Genomic DNA, 24,319 nt, shown 5'->3' with positions numbered 1-24,319 from the left:
GAATACATTAATAGAGCTGGAGGGATTGTATGCATGCAGCGCTAAGGCTATGAAATTGCACTTATCAAACATGTATGTACCTACATGTAAATTTGTTCTAGACTCACGCCAGACTACGGAGGATTCTTCAGATCTTAGGGTTGCTGGTAGTCTCGTACCCATCCCCTTATACTTAGCAGCAAGCTGTGCCTCCGCTGGAAGGATGGAAGCAGGGGGGTTGGGGACGAGCCTAGGTTGCTAGTTAAGCTTGAGGACTACATGGTCTAGGGGGCTGTATGTATCCTAATTGCCACTAAAGCACTAGCTGACAAACTACATGTAGGGGGGGATCCGCCGAACGTCAGCTAGAGAATGTTCTTCCACATTGCATTGTATGAGCAGAACTGATTTACTCCGCGTTCTATATAGATATTCCATGCATGGGTCACAATCTTGCAGCTTGATTAACGTACCTCAATCCTCATGTTCCAAACCACATTCGATTCGGTGGGGGTTATGATTGCTATAATGAAGTGCGTACAAAGTACTCTTGATCGATTCTCGACACATTGACAGTGTATGTATGGTTAATTGGGGACTGCTGCTGCAACTTGACCGGTGCACCAGTAGTAGCGGGCTTGAGGAGATATTCATTATATATTGGGGGTTTAGATACAACCATCCACTACCTCGAGCTCCTCATAAATGCTAAGCCTCACAGTTATCTTTGCTAACCTCTCAAGGTAGTGTCACTTCATTCAAGGACAGGAGGTACGAACACCTCCATGGCTAGGCAGCGCGCAGAAACAATGTCACCTTCCCAATTGCAATATCAACGGAGGTTCTGACGCTGCTGACAAGGACCTCGGAGATGCACACACCACCAGGACTTCGGGGGCAGGATCAATTTGAAACGTTGAAAGATCTCTGATCGAGGGCCGTGAAGGCGTCGGGAGGCCGCGAGAGATTTTGTGTCTGCTGGGGCTTTAACGGTGGCTAAGACAGCGGGGTGCACTGAGCTTTATTGGGGAGTCTATGCCAGAAAATTCTTAATCAGTTGGCCCATGACTGTGATAGGATTGCGGTCGGTAATTGACTATGAAACCAGAGTTATATAGACGACGAGATAGAGGTGGAAACACCGGGTCAACTCAAGGTCTATCTACGTCTCTTTACTTACCCCAGAGATTAGATATCGGCGGAGTCCTCAGCTTTATTAACGAACCGTATTCGCGAGTAAAAAGGGAGGATCAAGGCAGTTGAATTCAACAAGGCTTCTCGAAGCCTAGAGTGTGCATGTGTGCAGGGAAACCCTAGCGATATATATATTACAAGTGATTTCCGGCCTTCGGCCGGTACTACATGTATATCAATCAGTCCGATATACAGGCAAGCCGCTTTGCGGCTTATTTTCTCTGTTTGCCTGGCAGTCGGGGCTCTCAGGCCGCTGCGCGGCCCTCGACTCCTCCTGGCAGGCAAAGTTCATCACTATATCTGCTCTACCGGTCGATATGTGCCTTTTCTGATATCCTCCATATATCAGTGGACAGGTCAGACAATTTCTCCAGTTCAAGCTGTAAGTACATATCCCTTTAACAGACACCAAGCCGCTAAAATCGAACTACTAATCGATTCCCAGAACCAGTAGAAAACCTATGTATTAACAATCTAACAACACTCAGCACAATACCCTATATATGCTCATATGTATCCAGCAACATGTTTCAAGTGAAACAAAACCTCTCTCAATGAGCCAATCAGAAGCTTTTAAATGCACATGCACAAGTTACAGACCAAGCTACGACCTGTGAAACAGAAAGCCGGTTGGAGTGGGCAGGACAGGACATCCAACTCCGACTTCATGATAATCCCAGCCAGATGGGAAAGAGGAAACTTCTGCCTGTAGATAAGTACTCACCGTACGTAGATATGTACAATTCACAAAGGGGGGTTACGAACCTCGTCATGTGGGGATCCAGCTGTAGTCGTTCATTAGGAAAAGGCGCATCGGTTAGGCTGCCTATCTGAAGTAGCGCTTACCACATACAACAATGAACAGCTGCCAGTGATTGGATAACGTGAGCCTCAGGTTCGTTTTCTTGTCTTGATGCCTACAATCCGTTTCTGTTTCGCGGCTTCAATGACGGCCAGCTGCAGGTTCGGGAATTTCTGTACTTGAATACCTGTTATGGTTTTCCAACCAGCCTTAAATGTGCAAAATGTACTGAAGACGCCAAACCCACTTAGAGTATGGACTGGCAAAAGCCATCAGGGTGTATCAAGATTCAAGAGGGGCGGGAATACCTTGATTACTGATATATGGGGGTGAGACTGTATCCCTTGGACGGATGAAATTTGACAAATTCGCGACCCACCTGCATGAGCGGTTCTGACCAATAGTAATCCCAGTTGCGAAATCATGTGATATCAAGTGCTCAAAGCCTCAGGCTGAGGGCTGACAGGTGAAAAGTATTATCATAGCGAGTGATATTCTACAAAGCAGGTACGACATAATACAATGTTACAGGGTCCACAGGAAGAATAGGAAGTAGGGGCCCGCTGTCCTTTCAAACCATCTCTTCTCAATCTGAAGCGGCAATGCTCACATTCTCTTCTCTTTTTAAGACGTATCTGAGCATGGGAGACACCCTCAACTGGAGGAGGTAGGCTAGTTACACCATGGACTTTGCTGTATCGTATGCTTGATGTTTTCCTTAAGTATTGGCGCTTTCTTATTGGCTTTGAGGTACTAGTATATCGTTGTAATAATTCTGAAGCCAAAAAAAGCAGAAAATCTTTGTGTGATATGAAGGTCCGCTCTTGGTTTGGAGAGCATTTCGGATCGAATTTTGATAGGCCGTATAGGATAAATGAGTTGACAATAATGATGTCAAGTAAAAAGAAGAACAAAGGGAACCAATTCCGTCTCGTTATCAATTGTGTGAAGAAATAGCTCCGATATTGATCAGCAATATCCACACCACCTTTGTGAAAGTTGTAGTCATCGACAAGAGCAGGAATAGGTGTATTCATTGTGTGATTGTCTCCGAATGCAAGTCTGATTAAAGAACCACTTGTACTAATTTTTCTTGAACGTTTTCTCAAACGTATTACCCTTTCAAAAAGATCGTGGATAGTGGATAGCAAATGCACATGACTATTGTCTTGCCATTGCATAGCCAAAACTAATCCATTACTTCCAGAAACAGCGCCTCCTGATACCGTATTCCATGGTATATCTTTTGATGTATTATTGTGTTCTTCGGGAAACCGACCATTCTGTATACGTGCAGTACCACATGCACCAATACTCAAGCGACGAAGCTTAATATAGAGCTCTACTGTACTGAAAAGATTGTCCATGTACACAAGAAAGTTATGTGTTCGATAAGGGAGAGATTGTTCAGCTAATTGGTAGTCGACAGCTACACTGGGAGCTGAGATGCCAACAGCCTCTCGATAAGTTGATGACAACTCTCCAATACCCTTTAGCCTTGAGTGAAACCTCCAATTGAGTGTATAACCATGATCACAGATTGCAAACACTTTGTACCCTTCCGTAATCGGTTTATTTGGCATTCGTACCGTATGTTTGGTTTTTCCACCAAACTGTACCATCATCTCATCGACATTGACGGAAGTAGAAGGCATATAATATCTCATACAACTGTCACGCAGTTAGCTGTTCAAGGGTTCAAGCTTTTCCCACCAATTCTCATTTGGGGTATCGGGTGCTGAAATATGGAGATACCGCTTTATTTGGAAAAACCGATTATTCGACATGACTTTAGATACTGATTTGTTGAACCCAGCTAAATGTATTTGAATACCTCCTGAGCGGCGTCTTCTCCAAAGATCTGAGGGTGATTTGCATCGGAAAATGCTCATTGCTATCAGAAGTGCAAGAAACAATTGCAATTCTCTTGCTGTAGTTGGCTTCCACTTCCTCCCAACAAATCCACTACTAGTATTGCTATTTTTTGCAGTCCTTTGCAGTCTCGCATATGCATTTGTATTCTCCGCTATTAATTGGAGTATCTCCTCCATCCAAAACAGCTCGAAAATACTCAAGGGTGTTGTCTGTTACTAATGGTGTAACGGAGCCATTTCAACTGTCTGGTGTATGAGTACACACAGGGCCCGGTTACATGCTGAGAGTTATTGTTAGAAGCCAGTTGCACGGTGAGATGCAAGTACCGGCAGTGTGGTTAGCTACCAGCTGTTTGAGTAACTACATTCCGGGCGCTAGGAAGGGGATCTATTCATGGGAGCAATGACTGACGAGTCTATGCCTCGCCAGTGACTAGAAGACCGGCCAGAGTGAAGCTCTGATTGCCCGGTGATCCTCTGTGTCCTCTGAGCATTGTATGTCCGCCGAAGGGGCAGGGACTATGCTAGGGAAGTCTACAATAAGCGAAAGCTCTACAGCAATGATTAAGCTTACATCTGAGTGGCAGCTCATTCATGCAGGCCCTCGGTTGTGTGACAATCCAGGCTGCAGGTGTTACAAAGGCTTTGACTAAGGGTGGTTGCCTTGGGTATCGGAAACACCTGCTGACGCTTAGAGAAAAGCGGGGTAGCGGTGGTATTGTTTCCGGCACCGAGGAAAGGCTTCACCGGAAACTTAGTAAGGAGTTAGGAGCAGAGAATAGAGGCCTTCGGAGTATAAGTACTCAGGTTCATTCCCGCCCTTCAGTCCGATTCTCTCGAGTCTTCATCAAAAAGAAATATCAAGTTCTTATCGGTAGCAGAGCCCTTAAAGATTATTGAGTTCTAGCGATAGTATCTTTGAATAATCTGCAACCTGATTGTCTATCTTGCACGGCCGTCTCTATTCTATCCGATTCTATTTCTCTTAGAAAGGACCCCTGTTACAAATTGTTAGTACCATTGACAGCTAATTATCAACCTTGGGTTGGATTATTACCTTCACCTGATTCTCATCAGGCAGTAGAGCTCCTGCATCATGATATGCCCTCAGCATAGGGTGGTATTCGTTCTCTGGATTGGATCGCTGCCCAGATTCATTTTCCCTGCTGGATTGTTGTTGATCTATCACGGGTCCTTTACCAGGCCTATTGTCTAAGCCATTTGTAGTTTTCGCTCGGCGTCCTCTGGCTGTGCTACTAGGTGCTTGAGGCAGCTCTCTCAAAGGTTTCCGGGTATTTTTCCTTGTCATTGCAAATGTCCGTCCCAGTCGTCTGTAGTGATTCTGTTAGTTATTGAGCTCTCAAGAGGTGCTGAGCCCGTAGACCTGAGGTTGCATTGCAGGGATGGTACAGACCAGGTCGTGAATTTGTCAAATTTCATCCATCCAAGGGATACTGGTCTCAAGCTTTCCTTGGCATACGTTGGAAGAAGCTTCGCTTGCAGTTCTTGCTAGATTATCACTGATTACTATACTACACCCACGTTTTGGCAATTACAATATTGATTAAATGGCAAAATACTGTATGATGGCCGGATGGGTTGAACTTTACAGAACGCAGATTTAATAATTGGAAAACAGACAGATGACCGTAGAAATGAGCGTTATCTCCACTCATATATCAACCTCCTACACGATAGTGTATTATTGGCGTAGATAGTAGACGCCTTCCCGGGCTACTCGAATAACCCCCCTCACTCGAACAGTTGATGATTATTGATGGAGAAACCGGTTACAGCGCAGATCCTTTCTTTTTTGCGTTAACTGTTCGAGTGAGGGGGGGTGTTCAAATGGCCCCCGGGAAGGCGTCTATATATTATTAGGGACCGGACTTGTTCTGATTAAGCTCATCTCTCCTATTAGAGCGATTTGGCCAATCCCTGATTTTCAAATTTTGAGCTCAAATTTTGAGGTCTTGGCGGGATTTTCACACCAAAAACTGTCACCAAGAACTAAATATTTAGGTTCAGAAGTCGTTGGCCAAATCGCTCTATTGTGAAGAGCCTACAAAATAACTCGCATCGAGATGTTAAAGAGATCCCAATAGTAGTACATATACATACTCTAGACCTTAAGATTAGCAATGCCAAAAATTAGCTTTAAATCTTGGGTTGTGCCTCTAGTATGGAGAAATCCGCCACGCGAGCTTTTGAATTTTCACATGCAGCTGTAATAACAGGGATCTGATACCGCATTAATTCGAATGAGCGGCCGGTCACACATAATGTCGAAGTTGCCTTTTCAAGATAATATGAGGGAAGATTAGGGGGCGTATTCAAGACAAATGACCAAACATGGGAATTTCAACGTCTTGTGTGACCGGCCGCTCATTCGAATTAATGCGGTACGAGATATTGGGGTTATATAGGTCAGGGTTCACTATTTGGTCTACAAGTATTGACTTTCAATTTAACCTTTTTGTAAAGTACATATATCTGTAATGTCTACTATATGTATTTGGTATTGATATATGTATCTAGATCTGGGTATGTACGTGCGTGTTTATTATTCAGTGATGTTCAGCCCTCTACTAACGATTGATTAGAAGAACAATCTTAAATATGCATGTTCCAGATTAGGAATCACGAAGTTTTGAAGAGTGGCTGTGTCCTTTACGTGTCCCGCTCCGGCGTCAGACGTCAAATACGTCAAATACGTCAAATAGGGGGTTGTGCAAGCCTTGTAGATCAATCATTTACTAGAACATGCTGTGCAAGCGCGGGGTAATCAACAAGGGGATTAAGAAGAGATTCCGTTTCCCTTTCTTTCGCCTTCTTTTTCAACTTACTCTCCTCACCTAGCGTCCCATCGATCGCCATTGCTCAGAACACACAAGCTTACCACACCACAACCAACAACCAGCTAGCTTTAAGCTCGTGCTGGCCCCTACAGACGGCAACGATATCTGCCCAAACGAGGAAATCAAACCAGCTAAGACCCTATCAATTTTCTCCTGAGAGGAATTATGGATCCTCTTTCAGTCACAGCATCAATTGTCGGCCTACTTGCTGCTGGTGCAAAGATCATCAAGTTTCTGGAAGGCTTGGATGATGCTGAGGAACTCACTCGAACCATTGCCAATGAGGTTGATCTCTTCCGGATGATAATGCTTCGTCTACAAAACTTCATCCTCCATTCATCGACACGCGACCTTCCCCATGCCTCAATGATAGACCTTGACCAAGTGATTACCATCCTGATTAGCTCCGTGATGACCTTCTCGGAGCTCGAGAGAGAGCTCGATCGATTTGCAAGCTCACCCAAATATACCACTTTAAGATGGGTGATGTCACGGTCAACAAAATCGAATCTACGCGCGCTATTGAAGCAGCTTAAAAGTCAGAAGTCATGCCTTAGCATGATGCTTGTTATGTTTACATGGTAAGTTCATCCATCCAAACACAGAAACATGTTGCTACTCGTCACCTGCTCGTTCCGGTGTGCAGCTGGAGGCCACATACATAGGAGGTGTTGACACTCCTTCTATAGATCAAGTGGTGGCCCGGGGGGGGGGGGGGGGGGCAATTGAGTGCATATTCCCCAATGCTCAATATTGTGAGATTATTACCTCCGTGCTAATACATCTCGTGCCTTGATTAGCGACTTGCACTCACAGGCAGTTGAAAACATGAAAAAGCTGCAAAGAACTACAGAAGAGCTATATACAACCAACACAAAGATGCTCCAAAGGCTACAGAAAGTAGCCTCGAGCTCTGATCAGTTATCCTTCTCAGACACGGCTAGCGTAACCGGGAGCGTTCGGAGTGTCATGTCCATAGTGTCACTGGCAAGTTTTGAACATACTCTGTCCCGATCACGATTATACCATCGCCTACATCGCAATAATCAAAAAGCATCGAGTTTTGGCCAGGCAATGCCTCGAGGATGTTCTGTACTCTCTGGTATCAGTCTTTCTGAGGTATCCAACATCGCGGTCTACCGTTTAGACATATCGCTCAAATACGTCTATAACTCCCAGCGGTACACCACACTCACCCCTCCTTCTCCTCTCCAGCGTCTCTCTGCCTATCGTAACAGAGATAGACAAAACGAGAGACACCAATTTTTAAAGGAAACGATCCTTGAAGCTGTCATCAATGGTCCTTTTGACGCCGATAAAACACTGGATGGACAAGTGGACATGAAGACTTTGGATGCCGTTTTAACGAAGTTTCATGATTCCCGCTCAAAAGAACATGTGGTGGAGTCACTGTTCGATAAGAACGCGGACGGCGAAGTCTCAGACACATTCTCGAAGTTCTCATTATACATTGCTTGCATTGAAGGGTGGAATGATATTGTGAAACTGCTTCTAGACAACGGGGCCAATATCGAGTCGAAGGATCTTCACGGCTGGACCCCGCTTATGCATACAACGGTAGCGGGTCGAACCCGCACCTTACGCCTGCTCCTAGACCGCGGAGCAAACATAAAATCCTTGGACAAATCAGGGCGATCAGCACTTCTCCTCGCTGCGGAGACCCATCATTCAGACATAGTCAAGGTCCTGTTGGAACGCGGCGCGAGCGTTGACGAAAAAGATCTTTCAGGACGAACAGCACTTCTCCGAGCTGCAGAGTGCGGTAGTTCGCATGTCGTCAAACTCCTATTAGACCGCGGCGCAAGCGTTGAAGAAAAGGATCTCGCGGGACGATCAGCACTTCACATTTGCGCAATTGCCCGTGTGGTGTCCACTGACGTTGTCAGGCTGCTCATGGACTACGGAGCCATAATTGACTCAAGGGACAGCGAAGGACGGACGCCACTGATGCTCGCCATACAGTCAAATGTTTTATGGATGTACGAGAAGTTGACATTCATTGATGGCGCGGACGTTAACGCGACGGATGATCAGGGAAATACTGCTCTTCATCTTCTGCTTAGTTCCGGAGTGGAACGGGAGTGCAAAGAATTGATTGATGCACTGATATCCCTCGGTGCCGAGACGACTTGGGAGAACGGTGAAGGTAAAACGGCAACACAACTAGCCGCTGAGAGAGGCTACACACTAGATTCGAATAAACTCAGACACAGAATCTCAAGGATTCAGGAGAGTATTAACGAATTGTGAGGGAGACGCCTCGTCTTTGATTACGGTTTCCTACTGTCTTTCCTCATTGTACTCATACCCCTAGACCTACTGCCTGACGTTGGGTTTCCTTCCTGTTTATTTACTCCATCTATCTACTTTGATTATCGACTTGCCATTGATTTACACCTACTTGCCCTCCTTCATTTAGTTTGATTATAAGTGTATATAGACCTGTCATCGCGTACTCTCATTTTACCCTTGTACAATGCCCTTGACTACCAACTAGATCTCAGCACCACATACTCTTTTCTCTGCCTTCCGAACTTGTATACACCTATCATTCACGTTCATGGATTACTCTCTATTTTAAGATCAAAGTTTCTGTCCTTTCCCCTGGCTGCCATAAGTTACCTGATGAGTGGAAATGACCGATTAAAGGTTTGAAAGCCCAAGTGTATCTAGTTTTAAATACATACAGGCCCACGCAACCAACCAGGCAGATAATTAATACCCTGCGTTCTCTGTATACACGAAATACCATGTATTTGGGTTTCAGAAGTGCACTGACCATTGAATCAATTCCGCAAGCCACTGCTGACTAAAGCTGCGTTCGAGCAAGTCGGAATCCGAGTCCAAGGAAATTAAACAATAATCCGGTTTATTGCGTCGGTTTTTTCACCAACAGTAGCCAAAATGCCCCCGCATCACATTTGCTGAATTTCTGCATAGAAATATTCTTGGTTCGTGCTCGGTGAATAAAGTGCATTGGTAAACCTGCTTGTTTTCAGGTTGCTCGATCATGGCTGAAGCCGGGGTAAGCCATGGGGTTGCCTTATGTGCGCATGCTCGCTAGCTACGTATATATACGGGTATACATCTGTTTCCTTAATGACGCACATTGTATGCGTTCCACACCACCATATATCACGTATATCACCACTGCCAGGGCACGAGGCTGTGCAAGCTTCCTCCCATACTTTGTTCCGTCGCGTAATGAGTGTAATGATAGCCATGGTGCTAGGCTAGGCATATAAATCCCCCCCCGCATCTGTGCCTTGCATGTTGGCAGGAGGTAAGATGCGATGTCATAGAGTGATAAGTATGGGAAGCAGTGACCGAGTGATTGTTCATGATTAAGCTTCTGATGTCGTGTATACAACCCGCCTTTTAACCACGGATAACGTAAAGTGGGCGACGCCATGCAGGCCATCCAAGTTGATTGGTCGTATATCATAAACTAAGCTAAATGACAAAACAGAAATAACTACATGCATGTGTTGTGTGTATATACGATTTGCTCCAAATCCGCACCAATTTAAGGAGGAAGAGGAGGCTCAAGGCAATTCCTATACAAATTTCTGCCTGCAACCAGCCAGGGGCTAGCTGCTATCCCTTCTGGGTCCTAAAGGTGTGTCTCGGGCCTAACAGTCCTCCTCGGGCTTCTGCGCATAATATACGTGACTACACACGCCCCATTAGCCTCACTACCCAAGAACAAAGAAGAAAATAAATGAAAAAAGAAGGGAGAACTTACTGCATTGAATAGCCGTGAATCAACTTGTTCCTTGCCTGGGTCAGCACCTTCTCGCAAAATTGTTTTGCCTCATCCTCCGTCATGTTCAACACCTCTGTAAATGGCTTCATCCCGAACGCCTCAAACCCGCTCTCCACACTCAGCAGTAGGTATGCGCCAATCTCCTTCTGCTTCTTGTCGCGTGGCCACATGCCGGTGGGGACTTTGATCTCCTTGTGCACAATGTTTGTAAACCCGCTGCGTTTCAGGAGGGGCTCGAGCTTGGCCGCGAGCTGGTAGTCACGGCCTGTGCGGCAGTCAGTACAGAGGGGCTCTGGCCAGAGAAATGATGTGGTGGTGGTTACCAGTCTTTATGGCAGCTTCACCTACAAACTCGTAGAACTGGAAGTACTGTAGGTCGGGAGTGACGGTGCCGTCATCGCTGAAGATGGCCATTTCGTACTCGGTGATGTGGACCCAACCGCCGGGCTTAGTGTGCCTGCACTCGCCTCTCATCAGTGCTGTGTTTGTAGGGGAAAGGGGGAGGAGGATGGTTCTCACTCAAAACACTCATCAATGACATGCTCCCAGTTGCCGACACCGCCCATGAGATTGCGGATGTGGATCAGGTCGAAATGATTCTTGTTGAACGTCCATGACTGCTCCACATCGTCAATCTGGAAGCTTACATTGGGCGGGACCCAGGACGGTTGAATCGGGCTGAGATCCGTACCGATGACTTGGGCGGAGGGGTACTGTCTGTTTTGCAGTGGGTCAGTTTGCGTGGGCTTGAAGAGGATGGGTGGAGATCGGATGCATACTCGGCGCAGTCGATGGCCCAGATACCGGTACCGGTACCAATGTCAAGGATATGTTGGGGGTTGGGGTCGATAGGCGCTAGGTGGAGCTTGCCGCTGTGGACGAGATTATAGACGTGCGCGATGATGTCGAGGCTGTTGCAGTGGGTCAGTGTTGAATGGGAATTTACAATGTGGGGGGGGGGGGGGGGGGGAAACGGACCGGTCTTGCTCTCTCTGTGATGTATAAGCTAATTGTTCAAAGATTGTGGTTTGGGGGGGGGGGGGGGGGGGGTCATAATACCTCGTCATTGGGGAGCATGTATTTCCTATTATCATCCCGAGATTTATCAGCAATCCTATCCTTCCCTTTCCTGTCAAGGGATGGAGGTTTCTATCACAAACCCTGCTTTGTATGCGTGATACCGGCGGCCATTCTCGTACCGGTACCTGAGATAGGCTCATTAGCTCACCAGCCAATGAACATGGAAGGACCATCGGTGGTGGGTGTACGCACTCATAGATGGACGAGCTCAGCGATTCCGTTGAATACAAGCTCCTGTTGAAGGTCAGTCAATTATGCTACGATAAATGAGCGTAAACTCAGGTGCATCTGGGGGGGGGGGGGGGGAGTGGATCGATAACGTACGCCTCGTTATCGGTCCCATACGTGGACGACTCTTCCCCATCGGTATTACTCTAAAAGTGAAGTTAGTACGAGTTCAAACTCCGATAGCTAGGGAAGAACGGGGATGCGCGGTGGTAGAGGACATTCTGAACATAGGAAGAAGCAACAGAGATTTCGGGAGCTATGCTGTCTGCAGCTGGGCTCGCGGGCTGCTGCTCATCACTGACAACGGGAGCACTACTGGACATGGCTGATGAATTGAGTGATTGATGGGGAATGTGTTGCTATTACTTGAGTTGAATGAGCTGGATGGAGGGGATAGAGAGGTGAGGTATGGTGAGGAAGGGGGGGAGGTAGTTGAAGATATTTAGTTCAGTGGGAGGAGTACTAGGGGATTGGAGAGATTGAATTATACTTTTTTTTTTGCGGACGTGACATTGTACGTTCTCATATGGAGAGTACCATACATGTAGCTGCGGGGTCTCTTCCAAAGAGGGAGAGAGTGGGAGTGGGGAGGAAAGGGTAAGGGACCCACACTTCCCGAAGCTACTCTCCATGTAGGTACATGCATGCACTAATTAAAGTTAACAGGTCGCTTTGCTGGGACGGGATTTCCAATCGGGGCTGGTGTGGGTGTTCCACGTCCTCTTTGGGCTAGAGCTGGGCCCAACTGCAAGCGTGGCGGCGGTGTGGCTTGCGGCAGAGGACGCTTGTGCCACCCCGATGTGGTGACTCGCATGAGGCAGCGAGACATGCGTGACGGCGCTTGGATTGGTATGGTACTCTACCTATCTGGGTCGGTGCTCTGCTCGAGATCTCTTGGATCTGCGGTTCGTCTCATCTACCCCCTGTTAGGAAACCCGCCCGTGCTATCTAGAGTAGTTTATACCCCCCTTTTTTTTCCGTGCGAAAAAACCTCACCCCCAGGCTCTTCGATGCAAGCCGTGTAAAAGCCTTTCCGTACGTCAACAGCTCGGTGCACTCATCTCGGTAATGCGTGGTAATGACGAGCTTCGACAGGAAACGCAGCGGGGTGTGTTTGTTGACGGATGCTGGGTGTTGGCGGGGTGTGTTTGTTGACGGATGCTGGGTGTTGGCGGGCGGGGGATTTTTGGCCGGTGGTCGGGGGCGGGGCTGGGCTTGGCTGTCTCTCTTTTGGCTTGTCCGTCAATACCCAGTGTCCGTCAATACGGGCCCATGAACGACAGTACTCGGAGTCGGAGTCTACATGTAGGTACAGTTGTGCCACACCCATAAGCCGATTAGTCACAACATTGCAGATGCATGTAACCTAGGTGCACAGTTGTGTCTCATGGCCTTTCGATGAGCTATCACATAAGATTGCCATGACTCAATTTAAATCACATGGACGCTCACATCCACCATCCAAAACTCTATTTCAACAAGTTCAATAGCAGATGCTCTAGACGAGGCCTGGGTGGATCCATCTGTCAGATGCCATACCTATATATTAGACATAAATAATCACTCGGTCCATGATGACGAGTGATCACTTATGACCGCTGAGTCTGCACTAGTGTACATATTAAACCGCTTATTGGTCCACAACGATGAGGGTCCGTCTAGTCAAACCAAGCCAGTCCATGAGATATCAGTCTGGGCGTAACTATTTAAAATTTGATTGTTATAGGTATAATCGTAACTCGATATGCCGGATTGTCAAGATGTTAAGGATTTCGTGCGGGATAGCAAAAAATACCGGGATAGCCAATTTTCTCAGAGGACCCCCGTACGGGACACTGGCAAAGGACCCGGTGCATTGAGTTCCGGCATATCGAGTTGCGACTGTAGTTTCCTTGTTTGTCGTTCGGTCATTTTCGTCGTTGCCGACCGCCGATCGTGGGCTATATGCCGATGTTTATCAGAATTGACGTTCAAACAGTTGGGTGCATACGTAATTATGCAGTTATATATACTTACACATACTTGATAATAATATCTCGTGGACAATGTCTAGAGTATGTGGGGCACCCAATGTCTCTGAAGTCTCCAGAGCGTGTCGGGAAGTGGGAGGTGAGTGGGGGGTGGGGTGGTTGGTGTATGTTGGACTAGAGTAGGTATGTATGTATGTACCTAGAGTAATTCTTGAGGATACACGTGTGCGGTACTGTCGGTACTTGATTGTAGACTCGTAGGGTCTACTCAGCTACTCTAGTCTCTACCTACATGTAGAGTATCTAGAGTACACTCAGTCTACTCTAGACTAGAGTACATGTACTCTGGAGTACTCATGCTGCACAGACTACAGTATAGGTACTCACATTATGTAGAGTACCTATGTACTCTATCTGAGATACTCTACTCTAGTTTCATGGGATCCAGTAATCTAGCAGCACTAAGCTAGCAGCCTGAGGCGAAGAAGGTCTGATTTGATGCCATTCTTAATTATGGTGGGAGGAATATATCGATAAAGCCATGAACCTATTATTATGATTCTCATATTCCTTCTTTAAATCTAGGTTTTGCCTTCTCAATCCGCTTCGCATCTCCATGGATCCGGCGATTATGTATTGTGCGTCTCCACACATGAACGCCACGCCAGCAGAGGGATGGGAAAACTGATACCTAAATTTAATGTGGAGGAATTTTTAAACATGGGTGGTATGTATATACAAGACATGAAACATTAGTAAAGAGATGTGAAGGAATATGATAATAGCCCATACAGAATAACATGATATGTTTGTGAGGTACTCCTTTGGGGAAGGAATAGGACTCTTCGTGGATGGGCCGATATGCTTAGAACTTGCCAGAGCTGAAAACTGGTGCCATTATCATACCAAGTATCTAGGCCTCTATCTGTCATATATACCTAATTATAAAGAATTAACAATCATTGTTTTTTCTTGGGAAGTGACAAATATAATTCAGCACTTTGCTTCCATCCTCCAAGCACAGCGTATTACGACAAAGAGAGAATATCTACCCATCACGCCGCCTGAAAGAGTTTAGGCAAACAACATCAATAAAAGGTTTAGAAATAAAAGTATACCCCCCACCAAATATGCCTATCAATCATTGTACGTGTTATGAAGGTAGCGAAGTCCCACCCACTTGTCTGGGTTAATCCATGTGTTAATTCCCTCATTACCGATTGCACCCCTTAAAAAAAAAAGGAGAAGAAGAAAATGGAAGAGAAAATAAAGGAAGGAGAGAAATAAAAAAAAAAGAACGCAATATCTAACTTTGATTCAGGTCTTATCGACCTTCCTGAAATTGCCACGCTTTGCCCTCGACCTCATGTACTAGTGATCCTCAGTCCAAGTCTCCATACTTCCTTTTCTTTTCCACATCGATCATGCTCAATTCCCCGCCGCTTCCCATGACCGCTATCTCTAAATGTTGATTGACAGTTTCTCCAATCCTCATCCTGCGCTGTAGTGTCTCCGCCTTTTGAATACCCGCACAGGTGTTTTTGATTCCCTCAGTCAAAGGCAGACTACCAACACACAAGGTAACATACTCGGGAATGCTCCCCCATGAGATAATAACGCATCTCTGTCGCAGCTGCCATATTGATCCGGCGAGAGCAATAACCGCGTGAAGCGATAGAAGAAAGGCTGCAATGACACTGGTGCGACTCGACAGGCGATATCCATACACAAAATGGTGGAGAGCGAGAGGCCTGTAGAAAGATGAACTATAGTTGAGTATTGGTTCGGGATAAGCCTCTTTGATGGCCGGGGGAATGTACACGAGGGAGTATATAGATTGGTACTGGGATGCGCTTGGCGCTGTGTCGAGGAGCATATTGAACCATGAACCACCGAGAGCGATCTCGACTATCCCAGCTTCTATATAGCTCCGAGGCGGTAGCACCGGGCTCTCCGGGAGCGGGGCAAACTCCGGTGCCTCGGTTTGAGTTAGGTGACGAGTCCAATTGTTATCGCTCATCCAGATTGGGCCACCATAAAGTGTAGCAGACTGTACAACAGCAGCCCCCCAGTTCTTCAACTTCGAATTGATCGTTTCCCCGCGAGAGAATCGCGGAGTGCTGTAATCTGGTGTCTCTAGACCATCGGCTGATTGGTTCTTAAGATCCACAAGCGCGGCCCTTTCTCTATCGTAGTCGTACATGTGTAAGGTATCGAGCCAATGTTCGTGGTAGATCAAGGGTCGTGGTGGTTCTAGAGTGGTCGTGACGTTATCGAATTTAAAGTGAGATATGTATTCGTGATACTCTGCTTTTATATGACTTTGCATCGCTGTCAGGTCGGAGATAATGACGGTGGCACCTTTGAGTGTTGCGTTGGTGGTACTGCAAACGAAGAGGTTTGATCCCACATATTCTTCGAAAACAAACACAATGGAGTTGGTAAATCGTTCATTACCCTCTATACGGGGGCCCTCGGTTATGTACATCTTTGGAAGTATGTAATCCGGGGGATTTCCGTAATTGCTCTCCAGCTGGAAATTGAACGGCCTATGATCTGAGATCAGCAGGAGGTCCCTGTTACTTCGAAGAGGTCCCCCCATGATTGGTTCCTCGAAAACAGGAACATAACACCACTCTTTGTCATCTGCAGAAGAGGCATTAACACAACTCTTTTTGGCCCTCAACCTGCAGACAATGTCCATCTCCAGCCCTGTCATCTCTGTCGTGGCTTGGGTTGGGAACTGAGTATACTTCTGCAGAACCTTGGGCTTCTGTCCCCTAAAGCGAAACCAAGCGCTATAGTAAATCATCAGATTGTTAATCATGATGCTTCTGAAATTGCTCTTTCCTTTCCATTCAGCATCAACTGACAGCGATCTTCTCCAGCTTGTGGTGCTATTAATAGCCACCACTCCTAAGCTGGGGGCGAGGTGGGTAAGCTTGTCATGCTCATTGAAGAAATCTGCTGAGTAGGTAGTGTTTTGCCATAAAGCCCTCCAGTAATTCTCATACCCCATACTCTCCGTTCCTCCATGATTCTCGAGTGGTGAAAGCCGTGAGTCGATGAAGATGTTGGGATAGTTTGAGTTTAGGACTGGTGGCGAGTAGCTCATGATATCGAGCATCTCCATAAAAAACCAGTATTGTCGAGGAATCATCAAGGTTGCACTTGCGGGCCCTACCAATAAGCACAACAAACAAGCCACAGGCAGAAAGGCGAGTAGAAATAGCATGGTCCCCTGGTTTCTTCGTTGTAATTTCCTTTCCGGGTCCTTTGTTCGACTGAAAGAACCAAATACCGCCTTTACCGCTGCCCAGTACCCGTCCGATATCAGATACCTGGCATTCATTATCGATAGTTCGGCCCCGACCAATCCCAGTGGGGTACCCTTCCTATCAAGTAGGCTACGCTGTATCCACTGCCGTGTGATATTGACCAGACTGGTGATGATCATCAGCTCGTGAAGTTTGGCAAGGAGCTGCAGACCAGCAATAATATTCGACGTTTCAGCATGGTTCAATCCAAGACGGGGGTCAATCGAGTACTCTGATACGTTCAGGTAAAGAACAAAAACCGTCGCCGGGATGGAGATGGCGGTACCAATATGCCATGCCAAGAGGAAATATAGACTTGAAGAAAGGACGGTCTTTTTCGGCTCTGTAGGAGCGGGATGAAGCTTGAAGTCAGACGTTTGTGGAGAGTTTTCGGCAGTATTGCTGGGCGAGCCTGAGGAGACAAGTGTTAGCTCTCACGGAGAGACTCCGGCCCTGGGCGAGAGGGGCAGCGGGACAGACATATTTCCTCGTGGAGATGTTCATTTATATCCACGAAGCCACCATCTTCTGTCATTCCCTTTATTGATTGATACTTAAAACGTCCACCGGAGGTAATATTTGTCGCCATCATAGATATAGGTGGGATATCCACCTATCGACACTTGCTATAAGGACTGACGCGACTTTGATTGTTGGTCGCGGTCTCGCGATCGGGTCACCGGGCGTGGGATATGATTGTGGTTGGAAAAGCGTGATTAGAGTGAATCTTGAGTAATATAATGAAAACATGGGTATAATTCATAGTTTTATAATTGACGATTTCAGCCGCACAAGGCAGAGGAATCGGAGCTCAGATCAAGATCCTCAGAGTGCGTATATCTGCACACAGCGCCATGAGATTAATAATAGATTATGTAGAAAATCCTACCTAAATAACTTCGTTTCAGCAAAAGGGCTTCAGCCCCGGGTTTCAGCTCAAAAATGATTGGACGCTTTCGCTTTAATGGTACGTACCGGGAGAAGGAGATCGATCATGATTGGGCGACTCTGAAAGAAGGAAGTTTATCCGTCATGTCATGAGTATTGCCGGTTATCCTTATCTTCACATATCAGTCCAGACATTCCTCGGTGATACATCTTACTTCAATTGGTGTGGGTCGACGTGGAAATTCCTTTCGAATTTCCCCAAATCAGGCGAAAAGATGTTAGGATAGCGTATGCAGATTTAGGCATACTACATGTAGTTCGCTGAGGATTATGAGGTCTTTGGCGTCGCCAGGACCGGTAAACTCGAAAAACTAGAGAAAGTTGGAATTAATAGAGGGTATTATATAATTATGCTATTTCTATGACTACCTACGGATTGTCCCCACGAGAACCTCGATCATCCAGCTACCGCTACCCCGCTACTTTGTGCATGGTGGGACCTGCGGGGTGGTACGTGGGGAATATGTGGTACCTACTTATGACGTATATAGTCTATTAATTTCTATCTTAATGGTCGGCTGTGCATGTAGGTCGTGCAGGTGTCAATGAGGTGTGATGCATGTAGGTAGAGTACTCGTATTTTCCTGACGTTTGTAAAAGGAACCGCTATTGCATACCATACTAAATTGTGGACTTGGCGCGTATTTGTATGGTATGCAATAGTGGTTCCTTTTACAAACGTCAGGAAGATACGAGTACTCGTAGTCTCCTAGCGTTTTTGGACTGGGCCACTATTGCATACACCCAAAATCAGGATCTTGGCGTATTTTTGTATGGTATGCAATATCAGTCGCGTTCAAAAACGTCAGGAAGTTACGAGTCTAACATCTATACCGCTGGCCGTGGACTAGTCGGGATGAATTGAATGGTTGACAGATTAAATTCTTCAGATCTCTCTCATTGGTTTAAACTCCCCGTCCGTCAAGATCGCGTGAACGACAGCACATAGTAGCTCAATGCTCGTTCCTAAGGTCTTTACAATGGACTAAACTGCAATACCTATTTCATATTATTTAAAATGACGTTAAGTACTTGGCATATTCTTTATGGTATGTAGTTAATATATAGAGTAATCCGTTCTAAAGCTTTGAGGACCGGAGTAAAATGGACGCCTTCCCGTAAGCAATAGAGGATGGTTTAATTTTCGAATAGATCAGGTCCCCGTACGTACGTAAGCATACATGTATCCAAGTGATTGCTACGATAGATTCCTAAAGATCTAATCGGCCCTAACACAAATTGGGTATCGTGACACCATCTTTTAAAACTATTTTTCGCGCTAGCAAGATTTCCTCTCTATTGCAACGGATAGAAAACAGATAGAAGTATGGCTCAATTCACAACATATAGGGGGGTGGGTGTGTCAACTTGAGTGGCAATAAACTTTGGGGGGAGAGCCTCAGGTCAAAACCCTAAACACGCGTCTTTCGAGCTAAAAGTCGGTTTCTGCCAATGAGAAATATTCAAGTTGACACCCCCCCTATGGTGAATTGAGCCATATATCTATCGAATAGAACCCCCCCCCCCCCTCCCTCGGAAAAAAAAAAAGGGGGGGGGGCTATAATAAACAAATAGATCCCCCCCGTTCTATTCGATAGAACCTCAAAAATTGGTCTATCCGGAAATAGAACGAGTTCTATCACTTACGGGAAGGCGTCCAATATCATGCATGTAATTATAAATACTACCTACATACATATAAGTTCCCTCATCGCCGAGCCCTATAGGCAATGGATTTTCGACAGCCAAAAACCACTAAAACCGCCCACAGCCGTGCACACGCCCAGATAGATGTGATCACCTGAGGAACATCAATAAAACTTGTGGTAGGGCTTAGGGTGCGAACTGCTACTAAGGGTTCGCCTTCAGGAACTACTAGCGGGTGCGGTCACAAATCGTCACCCGCCCGCACCCACAGCTGTCCCTCCCCTATTTTCCTACCTATGCCCGCCTATATAAAGTTCTATTTTAATGTTTCTAATTCTACCTCTCGCTGTAGCAGGTGCATTTACCAAGACATTTCCGGATGAGTACCTGAAGCGATCTCGACGCTTCAAATGTTTGATGTCTTAATTTCAGAGTACCTGGAGATATATATTTCTGTATACCATGGTAATACTATACGATCTGGCGTAGTTATATAGTCCTTGGACACAATCGATCCGATTGAACATACGTCATTTTCAACCCTTTCTCCCAGCACCATGGCCAATTTTTAAGAAATTCCTCGGTGTCGGTATGTATGGCAGGTGCATGTAAGGAGGGACGAATCTTTACCCGATCATAGATTGCGCGAACGATGCATGAGTATATATATTGGGAATATCCGATAATAATTCTTGAGTTTAAGGAGTTGATCATGGTTACTCTTCCTATATGGCCAATACTCACTAACCTTCATAACTCAAACGATTCAAAACAAAAATGAAGAAACGCTGATCGTCCAATAGTGAACGGTGAACGAGAGTGACAATCCATGATCCGAGAGAGAGACAAAGAGATCCGAGTGATAGACTATGAGGCTAGTTGATTTATGATCGCGAGGAGTGATTGATCCCCACAGGGTTAGAACAGCCAGTTAACAACAGCTGTATGCATGTATGACATATTTTGATGCAAGACAAGGAACGAGCGAAACAGCGCGTCATGACCAGATATCATGATCAACAATCTCGGGGAAACGTGGTATTAGAAGAACAATTTCTACGAACCAAGTTACCCAACCACCGCATCTACCACCCAACTGACTTTATTAAGAAATATTGTCAGTGTAATCAAAATAAATTGAGAGCTAAGTCTAAAGGTAATCGGGTGTCTTTCCGCTCGACACGGAAGAGAGTTGGTTTAATTTGGAGTATACCACCAAGTCAGCGAAGCTAATCCATTACCGTGTCTTTGGTTTTGGGTGGTGACTGAATGTATATATATATAGTATGAGGACTTTACTCAATATATGAGCCATGAATACAGTGCCGCACTAGGCCGATGCTGATCTAGCGTCCACCGCAACCTCAGTGTGAAGGCCATTTATATACGGAGCAAGAGAAGTATAATTTAGAGCAGCGAGAAATTGCCCATAATTATAAGATTGTAGCAAATGACAATCCCTGATCAATTAGCGACGGAAGGGTAGCTTGAACACTATTATATTGGATTCTAAAACGGAGCCCGTGTTATATGATTTACCATATATCAAAAGGTGTTAGTCTGCTAATATATGGCTAGATCTGTCCTCCGTACTATCATACAGGCGAAGAATAGATCGGTGATTATGTACATACAAGTAGTATACAGGGATCAAGTGATGTTTGCTACTACGTAATTATGTACCAAGTATATAGAAAGAATATAACGAAGTACTACGCGTACTTAAAAGGCCGGTAGAGCAATTGCCCCCCCACCCTATGGGAAAGTCCTAGTATGTCTAGATATATGCTAGGATTTGATAGGTAGAGAGTACAAAGTGCCCGAAAGACGTCAGCGTCGGGAGGTTATATTTATGATATTTCGAGTATGCATGTAAAGGTTGGATTTTAAATTTTACTCTTAATTGCCGGCAAAGAATATATTTTACAGGTCAATAACTCTGGGGTAGCCGGAGGTTTCTGGCATTTATGCTACCTCGGGCAAACGCTCTCAGGCACAAATTAATATCGGTATCGGCCACATATATATGTATTCTTACTGTACCTACACTAATCAGCTAATACAAGGGCTTTGGTACTGGATGTTGGCGTAGTATCAGGAAATCGAATCTTTTGGCAATTATTATTACACACAAACACATGAATATCAGAATAGTTGTATGAATTTGTTTCGGTTTTCTTTGTTTGAGAGTGGCTATGGATACATACATAAGTACATGTAGGCATAGAACACTAGACGTACATGGTACAAATTTGTGGCATCCGTCCGACTTGCAGACACACGTGATGACAGCCGTAATGAATCGGATTATTGACTATAGTAGAAGCCCTGCCCTACGAATACATACATGTATGTACATATTGCGCCTCGTAAAGAAATATTATCATTGTATTCCTCATCTTATTCCATATTATTTTTATACACCACGTTAAATAGAAACCGATTCCAACACTTTGACCAAACGAGAGATTCATGATCATTAGATTTAACCGCATTAACGTACGTACTGGCTTGGGATAACATTAATACAAAGGAGAGAAATTAAGCCACTACCGACGGTACCATAACAATCGGCGAGGTAATTTTAGATGAAAAAGGGAAGAAAAACCAAAGGTAAGCGAAGATAGAAACATAAAAAAACGATTAGCTGCCTCCGGGCAGCTCTGCGGTCCACGACTTGATCTCATATGTCCTGTAGTCCTCCCGCCGGAGGATGGCAAATGACTCTGCTAACAATGCAACTGATGCAAAGAGATATACCAACTCCAGAAGCCCTCTCAGAGTGAATAACCTTCTCAACATACTCTCCTTGCCTTTCTTCTCTTCCTTCTGCTCAGCCGTTTCGCTCTTTCCGCCCTTCTCCGCAATGTTAATATCGAGAATTCTGATTGAATATCGTGAATATCGGGTTGGATCATGACTCATCTTCCACAGAGTTTTAAAGTATTCAAGCACGACAACCAATACAGGCACGCCCGCTACCCCGATGCAAGCGCCTCGCCAGACCCACTTTTCAATATAAGTCGGAAAGTATTCCCTGCCCCAAACACTGGCGTGTAAGCCTGCGTAAACGATGTAGAACCACATGGCACGTCTATTTCTTTCAAACTTGGCCACTGCATCAAGGGTATTGGGGACAGCTGCACAGCCACGTCGATTCTCGAGAGCGCGTTTCTTTGGGGTGGAGGAGGAGGAGGAGGAGGAGGAGGAGGAGGAGGAAGAGGAGCCTCTACGAGCCAGCTCCGCGGTCATGATCGAATCCGGCTGGGCGTCTCCGGTGGTAGCTTCATTCCGCCGTGTTTCCTGATCATGGTTTATTCGGGACGGGGGGCGATTTGATGGGTCAAGGGGGTCGGCAGTTTTTAGCGCCCCAGTCCGACCTTCGAAACGCATCGCATCAATCTGTTTGACCGCATGATGCCAATGAGCAGCGGTGATCGGGATCTTGACCTTATCGTCTGTAGGTGCCTTGCCTGGGTATTGAATCCCGAACCGTAGTAATGAGTTCTGTCTTTGCTTGAAGCGTTGGTACCATCCTGTAGCCTGGAGAGCATGGTCCGAGTAATAACACCACATACGGTCCGGGGCCCAGTACCGCTCCCCAATATTGAGTACCATAGGTTCGTTAACGTCTAGCTGCTTATACCACCAATACGAGTAGAGTAGACCAGCAATGAGGATGTGGACAAATATGTGGAGCTCAAGCACCGCGACAGACAGGCCCATGAGCTTTCGGCCAATCATCTGCAACACGAGTTTGGTGACCTGTGCGAGGATAATGAGCTTTGCGATGTTACTTGCGTTGCCTTTGTCGAGGATCTCCTTCTCCTTGATCAACTCGGGGAACTTTTCGGGGTTTCTAGCATAGGCGTTGAAGAAGTCTTCGGGGGTGATGATATTGGGCAGGGGATTGCCTTTCTCGTCCTTCTCCTCGCTCACTTCTTTCCTAATGAAACCGTTCATAACGACAAAGAAACAGACCTCTTTGCTGAAGGGATAGTTGGGGTTGGCATTTGGATCCTTTGGGAGCATTCCAATGCATCTCTTGAACCTCATCCACAGGGACGGACCCTCGACCGGGACTGGTTCTAACTGGGTTACCGCATCTTTTCCTGATTTCTCGGTGGCTTCCTTTGCCACCGCTGCCTTTGTCGCCTCGTGTATGTGTTTTATATTTGCCAAAGCCTCATACAGCCGTGTCATCTCTGCCCACTCATCATGGGCTCTTTGCACCACAACGTTAGGGAATAGCAGCGCCGTGATAGAAGTCGTCACCTTATGTCTAAGCCGATAGAAGGGTAGCTGATTGATCTGAACATTCACATGTATCGACGTCCAAACGCACAGGCCTAATGTGACAAGACAGGTAGTGACGATGGTCATGGAGCCTCGCGTATCCGGCTCACCGACCCAGCCTGTGGTTTCAATTCTTTCTGTGCTGAGCTTGGATACATCGCCCACGTCCGATCCATCATCGTCAATAAGACGACAGTCGTTGATGATCTTGGCTTGAGCGGACGCCGTGAAGAGAGCAAAGACGAGGCCGAGGATAGAGCCATAGCTCATGATGGCCCTTTGAGCCGGGAGTGCCATGGGGGTCGACGAAAATGTCCGCAGGAGAAAATGCAATGGTGC

The 24,319-nt window shown here is 46.1% G+C and overlaps 4 protein-coding genes across 4 annotated transcripts; 1 reads left to right on the top strand and 3 right to left on the bottom strand.

Annotated features, from left to right (window-relative positions):
* Nucleotides 1-6,872: 6,872 nt before the first annotated feature.
* On the top strand, nt 6,873-8,978 carry H6S33_011151 (uncharacterized protein; the record flags this gene model as incomplete). The annotated part of the gene is made up of 2 exons (XM_044843118.1): nt 6,873-7,288; nt 7,508-8,978. 2 exons carry the CDS (start codon nt 6,873-6,875, stop codon nt 8,976-8,978), a joined length of 1,887 nt encoding a protein of 628 aa, XP_044695919.1.
* A 1,382-nt stretch (nt 8,979-10,360) lies between these two features.
* Nucleotides 10,361-12,125, bottom strand: H6S33_011150 (uncharacterized protein; the record flags this gene model as incomplete). Its single annotated transcript, XM_044843107.1, has 11 exons — nt 10,361-10,400; nt 10,474-10,759; nt 10,818-10,951; nt 11,014-11,211; nt 11,274-11,405; nt 11,473-11,486; nt 11,554-11,578; nt 11,655-11,699; nt 11,767-11,808; nt 11,899-11,948; nt 12,021-12,125. The coding sequence occupies 11 exons, from the start codon at nt 12,123-12,125 to the stop codon at nt 10,361-10,363; spliced, it is 1,071 nt and encodes a 356-aa protein (XP_044695918.1).
* A 3,028-nt stretch (nt 12,126-15,153) lies between these two features.
* On the bottom strand, nt 15,154-17,624 carry H6S33_011149 (uncharacterized protein; the record flags this gene model as incomplete). Its single annotated transcript, XM_044843096.1, has 2 exons — nt 15,154-17,501; nt 17,570-17,624. 2 exons carry the CDS (start codon nt 17,622-17,624, stop codon nt 15,154-15,156), a joined length of 2,403 nt encoding a protein of 800 aa, XP_044695917.1.
* A 4,703-nt stretch (nt 17,625-22,327) lies between these two features.
* On the bottom strand, nt 22,328-24,277 carry H6S33_011148 (uncharacterized protein; the record flags this gene model as incomplete). Its single annotated transcript, XM_044843085.1, has 1 exon — nt 22,328-24,277. The coding sequence occupies one exon, from the start codon at nt 24,275-24,277 to the stop codon at nt 22,328-22,330; it is 1,950 nt and encodes a 649-aa protein (XP_044695916.1).
* Between the last annotated feature and the right edge of the window lie 42 nt (nt 24,278-24,319).

This window comes from Morchella sextelata (genome assembly GCF_020137385.1).
Source record: "Morchella sextelata strain SCLS chromosome Unknown scls_6, whole genome shotgun sequence".
NCBI classification, from domain to species: domain Eukaryota; kingdom Fungi; phylum Ascomycota; class Pezizomycetes; order Pezizales; family Morchellaceae; genus Morchella; species Morchella sextelata.
The sequence above is the reverse complement of the archived record's forward strand: the minus strand, read 5'-3'. Positions and strand labels throughout refer to the sequence as shown.